This window comes from Eretmochelys imbricata, chromosome 14 (assembly GCF_965152235.1).
Source record: "Eretmochelys imbricata isolate rEreImb1 chromosome 14, rEreImb1.hap1, whole genome shotgun sequence".
NCBI classification, from domain to species: domain Eukaryota; kingdom Metazoa; phylum Chordata; order Testudines; family Cheloniidae; genus Eretmochelys; species Eretmochelys imbricata.
The window spans coordinates 1281846-1294746 of NC_135585.1; the positions used below are offsets into that span (position 1 = coordinate 1281846).

The following is a 12901-nucleotide window of genomic DNA, read 5'->3' on the forward strand; positions in this document are numbered from 1 at the left end:
ACTGAGGGAACACCAGGGCCCGTGCCCATCACAGCCCCCGAAAGCCGCAGGGCTGGAGCCGCTGACGGCCCAGATAACTGGAGTGGGCAGGGGCCCTTGGCAGAGCCCCAGGACCCTCGGGGGTGGCTGAAGACACGGTCGCGGCAGCCCTGCGGGTTCACTGACTGAGTTGGAGGTGGAACGGCTGGCTCCTGCTGCGGTCACAGCCCTCACTTTGAGCATGGTGCCTCCCTTGTTTAACTTTGCAACGTTGCATCCTGTCTGTGGGGCCCCACACGGGGGGGGGGGCAGGCCAGTGTCACCGCAGGGCTAAAACCACCCCTTTCCCAGGCCCCGTCCTTCCAAAAGCAAAGCCATTTCCCCCAGGGAAGGGCAATAGAAGAAACGACCCCAAACTGAATTACCAAGTTGCCCACCTCTTTCCTGAGCTGCGGGTAGAAGCAGGCTGGCTGATGCAGAGCAAAGACAGGCGGGGGGCGGCCCTGGGGAACATACCACACTCAGATGCCTGTGGGGCCAGACTGCAGTGGCTGTGTGCAGCGCGCACAGTCTGGGTGTCTCAGGCCAAGAGCAGGAACCCCAAGACCAGGTGAGAGTACAGGGCAAGAGAGGAATGGACACAGCTAGCTCGGCCAGGCAGGGGCCAGTCCTCCAGGTCTGGGAGAGGAGCAGGCCACCCCATTACAGTAGGACCCCCACAGCACACTGCAGGGCCTCTACCCAGCCAGTGTTCTGCAGTGCCAGACCATTTGATTTGGCTCTGACTTATTCCCTAGGCCAGAATGGAGGGGTGTCAGGCTCCCCATGCAGTGTGACTCATGACAATGTGCCCAGAGCGCTCACTGGGTCCTGTGGGGCCAGAGGGCGTGAGCTCAGCGAGGGAGAGAGATCCCCCAACAGGGCTGCAGATGGGCCCCTGACCCACAGCTCTTTGGGTTTCGTTGAATACCGCTGCCCCTGCTGAGCTCCAAGCGCAGGGATATGCTCTCCCACAGGAGCAGAGGCTGTGGTGAGCGCCCCTCCCCAGGCAGCTGAGAATGGAGAGAACAAGCGAGACAGGAGCCGGAGGCTGAGCGGAGGTTTGACATTTATTTGCTGCAGGTCCTCAGCGCTAGTTTACAAGGCCGTGGCAAAAAACCAAGGAGTTAGAATCAGACTAAAAAACCCTGAAACGCTGCCCGCCCTGCCGGAGAGGCCTCTGCACAGAACTTGAACAATTACAAAATAACCTTAAAGGAGAAAACTATACAGAATATTTACACCTCTGATAAATAGACTAATACTGCTGTGGGTGCCTCTCTCCAGACCCAGTGCATCAGGGCCAGGGGGCCGTGCAGGCTGGGGCACCAGGCTGCTAGAGCCTGGGCAGCTTCCAGAGGAATCCTGTTCCCCAGACTGACCTCTCCTTCAGCCCCTAAGAGCAGCTGCCTTTCAGGCAGGTTCCAGCCCTTCCCAGGACACTCGTCCCCCTTCCCATGCTTCCCAGCCCTGCTGCTTCAGTGTGCCTGGGATGTTGCTGAACCTGCTCACAGCCCACGAGGCCCAGTGGTGCCAGCTCCAGGAACAGGCTGACCCCGGGGAAGGCCAGGGCCGCAGGCTTCCTGCTGTCGGCTCGGCACTGCTGCGTGGCACTGTGCATCTGTGGAAGCTATGGCTACATGAGGGCGCAATGATGGTTTTCGGACCCTTGGCCTCCCCTTCCCAGAACCTCTGGGCCCGTCTGCTCCCATCTCTGACGAGCCCAGCTGCCCCTGTGTGTTCCAGAACTCACTGGGCTCGTCAAAGGAGCCCAGGACAGACCAGTGCCCTCTAGAACGAGGGTAGGTGGGTGGGCAAGGCACATGGGCTCCCCTTGGCTCACGTCAAGCTCACCGGCCGGCTCCCATGGCTCCCACCCTCCACACTTAGCGATTCTACCCCCCTCCCAAACGAAACGCCTGCGACTGAGCGGCCCAGCCCCGACTGAGCAGTAACAGACAGAACACACCCCAAGTGCTTTAAAACGAGTGCCCAGCCCTGGGGGCCATGCCAAGGGGCTGTAGCTCCCTCCCCCAGGGGAATTAGCAGAGGCAGGTGTATGGTACGCGTGGGCAGACAGCAGTCAAGCAGGAGGCAGCCCCAGGCTTGGGCAGGGCCCCCAGCCTCTCGCTGGCACGTCCGCCAGAGCTCCCATCCCATCCGCCCTGCCCCGCCCCACGCAGGCTGCCTGGGCCCCCATACACATCCACATCCCAGACAGCATGCGCCACGTGTCCGCCAGCCCTGGCGGCCGGCCTCAGGGACCTCCAGCTGGGTAGAAACGGCATTGCTGACAAACCCTCCTTGAGCTCCTTGCAGGTGAAGTGTCTCACTCGTAGGCGGCTCTGGCCCTCTCCCCCAGGCCGTCGGGACATGGGCTGAACACGGCTCCCTGGGAAGGGAGCCCAGAAGGGAGCTCCCAGCGCCAAGCCCCTGCTCATCTCACGTAGCTGCAGACTCATCACTGTGGCCCTAGGACTCCCAGCCCCACCCCCAAACACCTGCCCACCCCCCAACGGTAAAGAAATTGCAAAAGCTGAAGCTAGTCCCTGGGAATTCAGGCTGTGCTGGGCTGGGCTGCGGGAGAGGCCCTTGCCTGGCAGCCTGCTCTCTCCATCTCCAGGGGAGGGGAGTCTCTTGCTGCCCGAGACCGCCGACCTCACTCGGCTGGCCCAGGCTGCTAATGTCTCTTCATGGAGGACACTTTCTTCTTCCTCGCTGCCAACATCTCATAGAAGGGGTCCCTGCTGATCGCTGCCCTGGGCAGGGAGAAAGGACGTGTGAAAGGGAGACCCAAGAGACCAGGGAAATCCCAGGTCAATCCTGTCCCCAGCTCGACGTAGGAGCTGCTACCTCAGTGGGGAAGGGTGGCCTGGCAGCAAAGGAACTGACCAGAACTCAGGAGATCTAGGCTCTCCCACAGACTCTGGGTAACCTTGGGCAGGTCTTGGGAGAATGTACGCCGGTCACCCCGGTCCCACGGCCCGGCCAGTGCAGCACCCTCCCTCTGCAGGGGCAGCCCAGAGAACCTGGCCCAGTGCACAGGCCGTATCCCCCCGCCACAGGGGGCTAGGCAACAACACTCACTTGATGCACTTGATCCACTCTTCCTTCTCCTCGGGGGTGGGGGCCGAGATGCGATACACCGTGTGGTTCCCCTCCACCACTCGGCCGTCTGCCTCCGTCTTACAGGCCTTGATCACTTGGTCTTTGTTGTCTGGGATGTAAAGCTCAAAGCAGTTCTGAGAAGGAAGGAGACATTTTAGCAGCGGCCTCCAGTCCGGCACATGGGACCTGCCCCTGCAGCTCAGGGGTCCTGGGGCCATGCCTGGGGAGGGGTAGGGTAGAGGGAAGACCCTGGGAGTCACACATGCCCTCCCGTCCAGTTACAGCCTGGGAATGTCCCCCCTTTGGGTGAAATACTAAGTGTGCAACAAGAAATGCCTCTGTAGCAATCACGATGCTGCAGCTGCCCGGTCCAGTCGCCTGCTACAGAGCCGAGGGCTGGAGATGGGCGGGGGGGGGCAGCCCATCCTCTGCTAGGGAAGGATTGGACATCTGGGGCCAAAGAAGCGAGCAGGTCTGAATGAGTGACACCAGTGCTGCCCTGCAGCCAGCTGCCCCCACTAAAGGAGCAACAGCCCCCGCCCCATGTGCCTGGTCATGAGGGGAGAATGCTGCAGCCCCAGGCTCTCTCCTTGCCCTGCGGGGCCGGGACAACATTCACACTACATCCCCCAAACACACAGACCCCAGGGGCCTCTGCTGGAAAAATGCACAAAGCCAGGTAAGGAGAAACTTCCCAGCTGGAGATTCCCCCTCCTATCACGAGCAGGGGCCATGCAGAGACTCACGGGCTTTTTGGAGTCCTCCACCTCGCGGATGCTCAGGTTCTCCAAGGGGATGATGCCACGAGGCTCCTTATCCTGCAGGAGGCCAAGCAAAGAGGGAAAATGTTAGCCACAGAGCTGCGGGGACTCACCGACATCCAGATCTGCTCTTCCAAGGGCGTGGCTCCAGCCCTGGCCAGCCACTGGCTGCCCCCCAGGAGCAGGGCTGTGAGGGGAGGAAGTTGGTCGCCCCACAGCCTTAGCCAGCCTTCTGAAAATTCCCCCGCCCTGTGCACCAGCTGAGCTCCATGAACCTGGCTGGGGGGCGGAGAGACACACTCACCGTCGTGTACTCGAAATAGTAAAGGCAGTTGTCGGTCAGAATGAACCAGCGTCTCTTCCATGTCTTCACCCTGCCACCTGCCAAGTAAAGAGAGGGGCGGTTGACACAACACCCGCCCCCAAGCCTGGGCCCCAGAGCATGTCTGCCCCGGGGTGGGGGTCCGGCTCCCGGGCACGTCCAGGCTATGGCAGGGCGAGAGCCCCCGGACGAGGACAGAACAAACAAGCGTCTCGCAGAGCGCGGAGCCAGGGCACAAGCAGCGCGAGCCAGCCCCGGTCAGTGACAGTTCGGGGCTGGTGCAGCAGCAACAGGCAGAGCGAAGCCACGGTGGCCGGGATGCGAGCGGCAGTGAGAAGCGGATTGAGGAGCCGGAGCTGGAGCAAGGGCTGATCTGACAGCCAGATGGCTCGGAGACGCGCCTCGTTCTGTACGGCGCTGTCAGAGAGCAGCCCAGGCTGGCCTGGACACAACGCTCTCGTTTCCCGTTTCTGGGTTTTTCAGCCAGTCGGAATCCGGCAGCCCAGGGTTTCTGGATTTTGGGTTTGTGCATATTTCCAGAAGTTTCGAAATACGAAACTCACCCTGAAACGAAAAGTGCGGCTCCACACAGCTCCATCCCTGAACCCAGGGTCAGCAGACAGGCCAGGAGAGCCAGGTCCAGGGGAACCCCCACTTCTGAGTCAGGTTGTCCACCCCATTTCATCCCCTCCAGGGACCCAGCCCTGGTCAGTCAGGGCAGGAATGACCGATTATGGGCCAGGTGGAAGGTGCCGACAGTCCTGGAGAGCAAACGCCCTGGCAGCAACAGGGCAAGCTGTCTCTGCCAGTGTGTCCTGGAGTGGGATGAGATGGGAGCTCATCCCCCAAGTCCAGGCCAGAGATAGATGAGGGGGTCATGGGGGGCCAGCCGGGGGTAGTTTGTGACAGACAGGTGCCCTGCTAGGAACTGCACACCATCCCCTCTGCCTACCAAGAGCTGGCACTCCCTACTGACAGGGGGCTGGCTTGGACCCAGCACCCCAGAGGGGAAGGCCCTGGCTGCATCTCATTCCCAGCCCCCAGATGCAGGCTAGACCGTGACAGGGGGCTGGCTTGGACCCAGCACCCCAGAGGGGAAGGCCCTGGCTGCATCTCATTCCCAGCCCTGAATACAGGCTAGAGCCAGCACCCCCAAGGGGAAAGACCCTGGATCACACACCCGCGAAGCCAGCCAGTCTCATGGAGAGGCTCGACGCTGCTGCTGAGGGCTGTTTAGATGGAGAGCAAAGTCACTGTTGGGCCCAGCCAGCCTGGGCTTCTAGTCAGGGAAATCCAGGGCTTTAAGGGGAGCTGAGAAGATTTCACCTGCCAGGGCTGAGCCAGGGCCTCCGACATCACTGGCTTGGTGAGGAGACGAGGGTAGAGGCAAGGCGTAGGACGGCTGCCTCTGTCTAGGAGCCAGTGGGTGAGGAATGGGTCCACAACTGCCATGTCTGCACAGAGATGCAGAGCACCTGGGGCCCCAAACACCCATGCAAGCCTGAAGCTGCTGGGGCTCTTGGGGATGGAGGCCTGGCCCAGCCTCTCATGTCGGGATCCCCGTGCTCGGACAGCCTGCATGGCCAGGACTCCTGGGCTGACCGTGGGTGTTGGGTCCCCCTTGGTTGGCACTGGGCAGCGATGGCAAAGCTGCCCGGCTCTCCACCAGTCCAGGGAAGCAGGCACTGATTCTGGGAGGAGTGGAGGAGGAAACTCTGCTCACAGACCGTGGAGTGACCCTTCCAGCCACCCACAGGAGCAGACGCTGCCCAGCCCTGGGCACAGCCCCGCACAGAGACCCTGGACTCACAGCAGAGACAACACAAGCAGACAGTTCCAGTCAGCACCTGGGACAGCCCCCAGGGAACTCATGGGCTCCCCTCCCACACGCACCAGGGGTCCTGAGCCAGGCTGGCAGCAGGACGCAGCAGGCTGAGGGTTGCTCCCCTGGCTCCCTGCAAGCTGCACCCCAGGGGGGTCCAGGAAAAGGGGGATTCAGTTTCCCAGCTGCAACTAGAGCCCTGGAAACGGCCTCCCTTTGCCACTTGCAGTGGGGGGCACTGCACTGGCTCTGAGGGCAAGAGCACACAGTGAGAGGGCCGCCCCAAAGCCAGGCCACCTGGCCCTTGAGGGCTCGGGACTGCCAGTGCAAGAGGTATGGATGCAGGGCTGCAGCAGCTGCCCCCTCGCATGCTGCGAGATGCGCTGAGCCACCCCGAATATCTCCCGACACTTCACTCAACTGGGAGCTGGCTGTGAGTGCCAAGAAGCTGGGGCTCCACCAGGGGTGCTGTGGAGTAAGGAGTCACCCTGTCCACAACTCCCTCCCCAGGACCATGGCCCAGAGCTGGGGCTGGGCTCAGGCCTGCAGACTCGGGAGGGGCTGGCCGGGTTTGAGTTATTGAGGGCCGGCCAAGCAGGGAGAGGGGCTCCCAGAGGTCAGGCAGGGCCCGAAGCGGAAGAGTCCCTGGCCTCAGCCCAGGATGCAGAGCGTGAGGGCAGGTCCCGCTGGAAGCGAGTTCCCCGGGGACTGCGGTCCGTCAGCAGCAGCAGCGAGCCATCACCAGCAATTCAGACCAAAAGAAAAACGAAAGGAAGAAAGCCCCAGCAGCCAGAGCAGAGCGAGGGAGGGGGTTGCGGGAGGGAGTGGGGTACGTACCTCCTGGAGTTTGGGGCAAGGGAAGGAAGAGCCAAAATCATGGAAACATACAAATGAGGGAGAAAAGAAAATTAAAACAAAGAAATTAAACCCGCCCTCGCCCTGGGGCAGCCAGCACTGCACGCTCGCGTCGGCCGGGGGATGGGGGGGGGGGGGGCTGCCGCAGCCAACAGCTGCCACGGCCGGCGGGTGCCTGATTCACGGGCTCGGGACTCGCTCCCCGGGATAGAGCCGGGAGCTCTGCTGGTTCACAGCCCTGCGCAGGCAGCACCCCACCTGCAAACAGCCAGCCTTTGGGACTGCTGGGTCTGGACAGGGGCTCGCGTGGGGCCGGTTTGCCCAGGGAGCAGCTCGGCAGGCAGAGCCACCCAGCAGCCGGAGGCCAGTGGGTTTCGAGCTCAGACAGACGGGGGTAGACGGCCCGAGGTCAGCATCAGAGACATGCTACCAGCTGTATAGACAGCAGCAGAGAGCCCACGGGGGGACATGGCCCTTCCCCCACCCGAGCCAGGCCCCACATCCCATCGCGACAGGCTGGGCCACCATCTAAGGCCAGGCGTGTCTGGGGAACGAAGGGTCCCCTGAACCCTGGAGAATGGGAAGGGATCCCTGCCAATGCCCCAGCCCAGGCTGGGGCCCCCTGCTCTAGGCATGTCCTGCATGTGAGTGGCAGGCCCTCTCCTGCTACCGACGGGCTGGCAACAAGGCAGAGAGAGGTTAGAGGGTAGAGTCCAAACCACAGCAAGAGCCCCAGGGAAAAGCCTCCAGATGGAGTCAGCTCCTGCCAGGACCTGTCGGGTCTCTGCAGCCCCAGCTGTTGACCGGGGCACAGACAAGAAAACTCCAACATAGCTACTGAACCAAAGAAACCCATGAGCCAGGGGGCGGGCCACGCAGCTGGGGAGGGGCTGTTGGTGCTGTGGGGAGCTGCAGCCGGGGCGCGGGGATGCCATGCATGTTGCCTGCATGTGGAGCCAGGATGTGCAAGGTGATGATGCTCTGGGGAGGGTGTGCCAGGAACCAGGCTGTGGCACGGAGGAGATGCACGCAGCTTGGGGCAGCTCGCAGTTCGCCTTCTGAGTGAGTGTGGCAAGAGGCACTCCAGCAGGATGTAGCCAAGACGCTGAGCGCCAGTCACCATCCCCCAACCAGCCCCTCCCCCCAAGTACTGCAACCCCCCAGACCTCCTCAGCCCTCCCCTCCAGGACCGCAGCCCCCAGGAACTTCCCCATGCCTTCCCCCCCGGCATTACAGTCCCCAGAATTTCCCCTCCCTCCCAGGACTGCAGCTCCCAGGACCTCCCCAACCCTCCCCGAGCACTGCAGCCACCAGGACCATCCCCCATCCCTCCCACCCTGCCAGCACCATGGTCCCTGGGACACCCCCCACAGCACTGCAGCCCCCAGAACTTTCCCTTCCCCTCCCTCCCAGCACTACAGACCACGGGACCTCCCCTGCCTGCCAGCACTGCATCCCCCAGGACCGCCCCATCCCTTCCCACACAGTCACCAGAAAGCGAGGCTGGATTCCCAGGGAGACCTGGCCAGCCTTGGTGAAAGCCAGCAGGGTCGCCAAGTGCCACTGAGGGCCAGGCGGGGCCGACTGGGGTTCCAGTACCGGTGAAAGTGCCTTGGGGAGGCTGCAGAGCTGTGGCCACGACATGCAGCTTTCCCTGCGGGCTGAGCCATGTGCCATGGAGCTCGCTGCCCGTCGCTAGCACCCCGAGCAGGGGGTGGAGAGGATGCAAGCACATTCCTGTGGCCACGCTCGGCTCCTGGGGGCGAAGCGCTCACCGAGTTTCAGCAGCCAGCCTTCGCGGTCGGGGTTGAAGAAGGTGTGAGTGAGGTCGTTGCCGTCATCCTCGGGGATTTTGAAGGGCTCGTTCTTTATGCTCTCGTAGAGATTCTGGCACAGAGAGAAGCACACGAGGGTCAAATCCAGGGTGCAGCTCCCCGGGGCCGAGGGAGCAGAGCCTAGGGCCAGCGAACCCCAGGCCAGGCAGCACAGTGAGCCCCAACCCTAGGTGCCAAGAAAGTCAGTACCCCCTGCCTGCCCACGCCCTCACCCTGAGCAGCTCCTCCGGCAGGTCGCCCCCGTCGTTGATGCCCCGGTTCATGGCGATGAAGCGCTCCACCGCGGGCTTGTCCTTGACGTTGGGGTTGTGCAGGCTGGTGTTCAGCATGATGATGGCGAAGGAGAGGACGTAGCAGGTGTCTGCAGGGCACAGAGAGGCGGGTCAGCTGGGCTCCGGGCAGGCCAGGCACATGGCGAAGGGCAAAGAGGCCAGGCTGGGAGCACCCTGGACAGAGCAGTCCCCAGGCTCATTCCCGGCAGACACGGCCACACTGGGCCTGTAGCCCAAACCCAGCCTCCACTCCCTCCGTGGGCCGCCGGGGAAGCACAGACCCCATGCCCCAGCAGCAGGAGGGGTTCAAAGCCAGGGATCAGGCAGGCCTCTCCTGCTCTCTCCAGGGGCCTCTGGGTTTGGAGTCGGCCTGGCAAGGAGGGACTCCGGGGCAGGCCGAGGCCCGGTCGTCGGCGTGCTCCTGCCCCGCGGGGAGGGCTGTTACCTGTGGACTGAAAGACGCCTGGATTGCACTGGCAGTACCGCTGGGCAAACGCCTCCATCATCCGATCGATCTTCTGCGCCTCGCCCGGCAGGCGGAAACTCCACAGGAACTGCCTGCGGGACCGGGTGGGTATCAGCTGTGCGGGGGGCTGTGTCCCCCGGGACGGGCCTTGGAGACCTTCCTCCCTCATCTTGGGCTGACACCCCACAAGGGCAGGGGACAGTCCCTCACCACTTAACCTGCTCAGGCCCACCCTCAACAGCGTCAAGCTGCTGCCCCCGCCAGAGCACCCCGGGCACCGGCCCAGGCAGCTCGCCCCTGCCCCCGGGGATGAGGAGACAGGTGCCCGAGGTGACGGCTCAGTCCCCCCCACACACTCACCGCAGCGCTTGCACCAGGTTGAGGTCAGTGAATTCGTGCAGCTCCACGAAGGCATGCAGGACCTGGATGTTAAACTCGTCTCTGCCGGGACAAAGACAGAGCCCAGGGGCCCGAGTCACGGCTGCACCACACCCCCAGGTCGCACACTGCCCCAGCCAGCCCTCCCCAGGGTCGTGGGCTGCAGTAGTACCCTCACCCCTCGGGGGCAGCCCTAGACACAGAGGGAGCAAGGAGGGGAACACATACAGCCCAACCCCAGGCCTAGTTTACACATTCGGGCCTCCCATAAGCACCAGTCTTGAGGGCTGCCCGGCCCTCCCGGCCCGGGCGCCCAGCACCAAGCCACGGGGCAGGTTCTGGGCACTGGCACCAGCTACTCATTTCAGGGACCTGGCAGCTGCACTGTCTCCTCCGCCCCCCTGACCATGCCTGGTGCAGGCTGGGTCTGGAGCGGGCCCTGCTACCTGTGCGGCCAATAGCTAGCGGCGTCTCTGCCTTCACCCCTGCATGCTGCATGCCCTCTGCTCCAGCAGCCACCAACCCACGCCCCTCCCACGGCTGCCGTGGCCACAGGACCCGGGGGCAGATGGGAACTGCCAGCCCCATGTCCTGGCTCTGGCAGCAGCCAATCCCTGGCGCCTTAGTCCAGGCCAGCGGTCCCGTCCCATAAGGCACTGAGGGGAGATTCCTCCCTGCCCCCTGCAGTGATCAGCTGGTGCCCTGGGCACAGATTCCACCACCATGCCCAGCAGCTGGTACCTCTCGCCCAGGTAGTCGCCAATGGCCGTCTTGTTTAGCCCCTCCCCCTTGTAGAGGAACTGGGCGATGTCCTCACAGGTGTTCTTCAGCAGGTCGTTCTCAATCAGGAACTGGATCCCCTGGGAAGGCGGGAGAAGAGGGCCTGTGACTCCAGCCCTCAGCACTGACGGCCACTGCCTTGAGGGGCACAGCTGAACCCATGCCAGGAGGGGCAGGAGGCTCCTCCGCATCCCCATCACCAGCCCAGCACAGGGAGCCCTTGCTGCGAGCAACCAGCAGGAGCCCTCTGGGCGCAGGAGGCTGCCTCCTGCCAAGGGTCCCATCACCCAGGAACCCACCCTGCCAAGGGAGCCTGGGAATCCAGCAGTGCTCCAGACCGATGGGGTGGGGGCCCTAGGTAAGAGCGATGGGAAGGGGACCCTGAAGGCAGAAGCAGTGCAACAGTGAGAAGCCCCCTCTGTGGATGGGGTCCCCAATTCCCAGACCCTTCCATTCTGTCCAGCACATGGTGCTCCCCAAATCCCAGCAGGGAGCATGGCCTGGAGCGTCTGTCCCAGCGCCTTGGGGAGGCTGCGTTTGCAGTGCCTGGACCCCAAGCTGAACGGGGCAGAAACCACCACCCTCCCCTGGTGCTGCGATTGCACTGAGACACCTCAGCGTCTCTGCCTGCAGCCCAGCCCCTGGGGCATTGCCCTTACCTTTTTGGGGTCCATGTTGAACTTCTTCCTGCCCATTGCCACCTGCTTGTTCCTCTGCATGGTTTTCCTATAACTCACAAAGGCCAGCAATGAACTCCGGGAGTGGCCAGGCTCCCGGCCTGGGGCTCCCACCCTTGGAGAGGCAGGGTTAGACTCCCTGTGCCAGCCTGCGGCCTCTTCTTGACCCAGAGAGACCCATGTGAGCCCCACCCGGGGTGACTAGCAACCCCCTGCTCTCTGCGCCTGGGCCTGGAGGCTGCAGCCCCTGAACGCGGCACGAGCCAGAGCCCAGGCCATTTCCAAGAGCTGTTTTGGGGGGAGGTTCTCAGAGCCCTCAGCTCCTCTTTGTTAAAGGATCCCACAGCATGCCAGGAAAACCAGAAGGCAGGCCCTGCCCCCAAGGGCTGGCATGCCTGCCCCAGGGCTGGTGCATGGAGGGGCAGAGGGCCCGGTGCAGGCACAGCCCGGGGGCGAGAAGGGGCTTTGTACAGACAAAGTACACAGGTGGCTGCTCCTGGCTGGCCCCGCACTCTGCTCTCAGGGATGGACGGGGACTCGGGGCCTGGGAGCTCTGGCCCAGCAGGCTGCAGCTTCGCCTGGTGAGACTCCAGGGGGAGGGGAACCCTGACGGGAGGGTGATTGGAAGAGATGCTGCAAGTCAGTTTCCATTGGCCATCAGGGCTCCCTAATCCCACGCTGGCACCGTCTGCACCAGCTCAGAATAACAAAGGCAGACAGTCTCCAAGGCCAGACGGAGGGGCCGGGCCATGGAAAAACAGGGCCATTTGGAGCAGCGGATCAGGCCGGAGATCCCGTTACCGCATTAAGGAATAAGAGTCAGCCTGGGAATTCCAGCCATCGCCGGCACTCGTGGGTCTGTGGCCTCGTTAGCCAACACCCCTCCCTCAGTCGGCAGCCAGGCTGGGGTTATGCTGGGCCGAGAAGCTGAGAATGTCCCGGCTCATCCCCGCGCTCCTCGGGCGCAGCTAAGGCTCCTCTGGGGCCTTGCTTCCCCCCGCAGGGACTGGGCCCCAGGAACAGCCTGCAGCTCAGGGGCAAGCTGCACAGTGCCGGAGGGCCGGGTGTCACTCTGCTCAGCCGAACGTGGCCGCTCCCCCTCTTGCTCAGCCAGCCGGGTCGCAGGCAGGACTCACCTCTCTTCCGTGGATCCCAGGTTCTCAATTTCATTGGTCACCTCTGCTATCTCATCTCTCAGCCGCTAAGAGAGACAGAGAGACACACGGTGAGGGGGGGGAGCAGGGACCTCTCTCACCATGGCATGGGGGCTCACCACCTCCCCCAGCCCATCCTGAACCCTCTGCGCCTCTCCAGCCCTGTCAATCCAGGAGCTCACACCCCATTAACTCACTCACCCTCCCAAACCCCAGGGTGGGGATATTGCCCAATTCCAGAGAGGGGAATGACCTGTCCAGGGTCACACAGCCAGCAATAGGACCCAGGAGCCCTGAAGCCAGGGTCCCTGCTCTGAGCCTATGGCCAGCACGCCCTGGGGCGGTGCACCTGGAACCAGGCTCTGCCTTGTTCTGCCAGGACAAGCCCAGACAGACAGGCAAGGGACACAGACCGTGCCAGATACAGCCCAAGGTTAACTGTGCCAGCCAGGC

General features: G+C 63.2%; 1 protein-coding gene across 2 annotated transcripts in view; it reads right to left on the bottom strand.

Annotated features, from left to right (window-relative positions):
- Positions 1-1070: 1070 nt before the first annotated feature.
- The window catches only part of CYTH1 (cytohesin 1), a 42957-nt gene continuing 31126 nt past the window's right edge, over positions 1071-12901 (bottom strand). For both annotated transcript variants that reach the window (XM_077833835.1, XM_077833834.1), the window contains exons 3-13: positions 12431-12495; positions 11277-11343; positions 10579-10697; positions 9820-9900; positions 9439-9551; positions 8934-9082; positions 8662-8773; positions 4192-4268; positions 3873-3944; positions 3106-3260; positions 1071-2777 (exon numbers count right to left, since the gene is read on the bottom strand). In XM_077833835.1, the coding sequence (XP_077689961.1) occupies positions 2699-2777; positions 3106-3260; positions 3873-3944; positions 4192-4268; positions 8662-8773; positions 8934-9082; positions 9439-9551; positions 9820-9900; positions 10579-10697; positions 11277-11343; positions 12431-12495 (1089 nt within the window). In that variant the 3' untranslated portion in view covers positions 1071-2698. The remainder of the gene's footprint in view (positions 2778-3105; positions 3261-3872; positions 3945-4191; positions 4269-8661; positions 8774-8933; positions 9083-9438; positions 9552-9819; positions 9901-10578; positions 10698-11276; positions 11344-12430; positions 12496-12901) is intronic.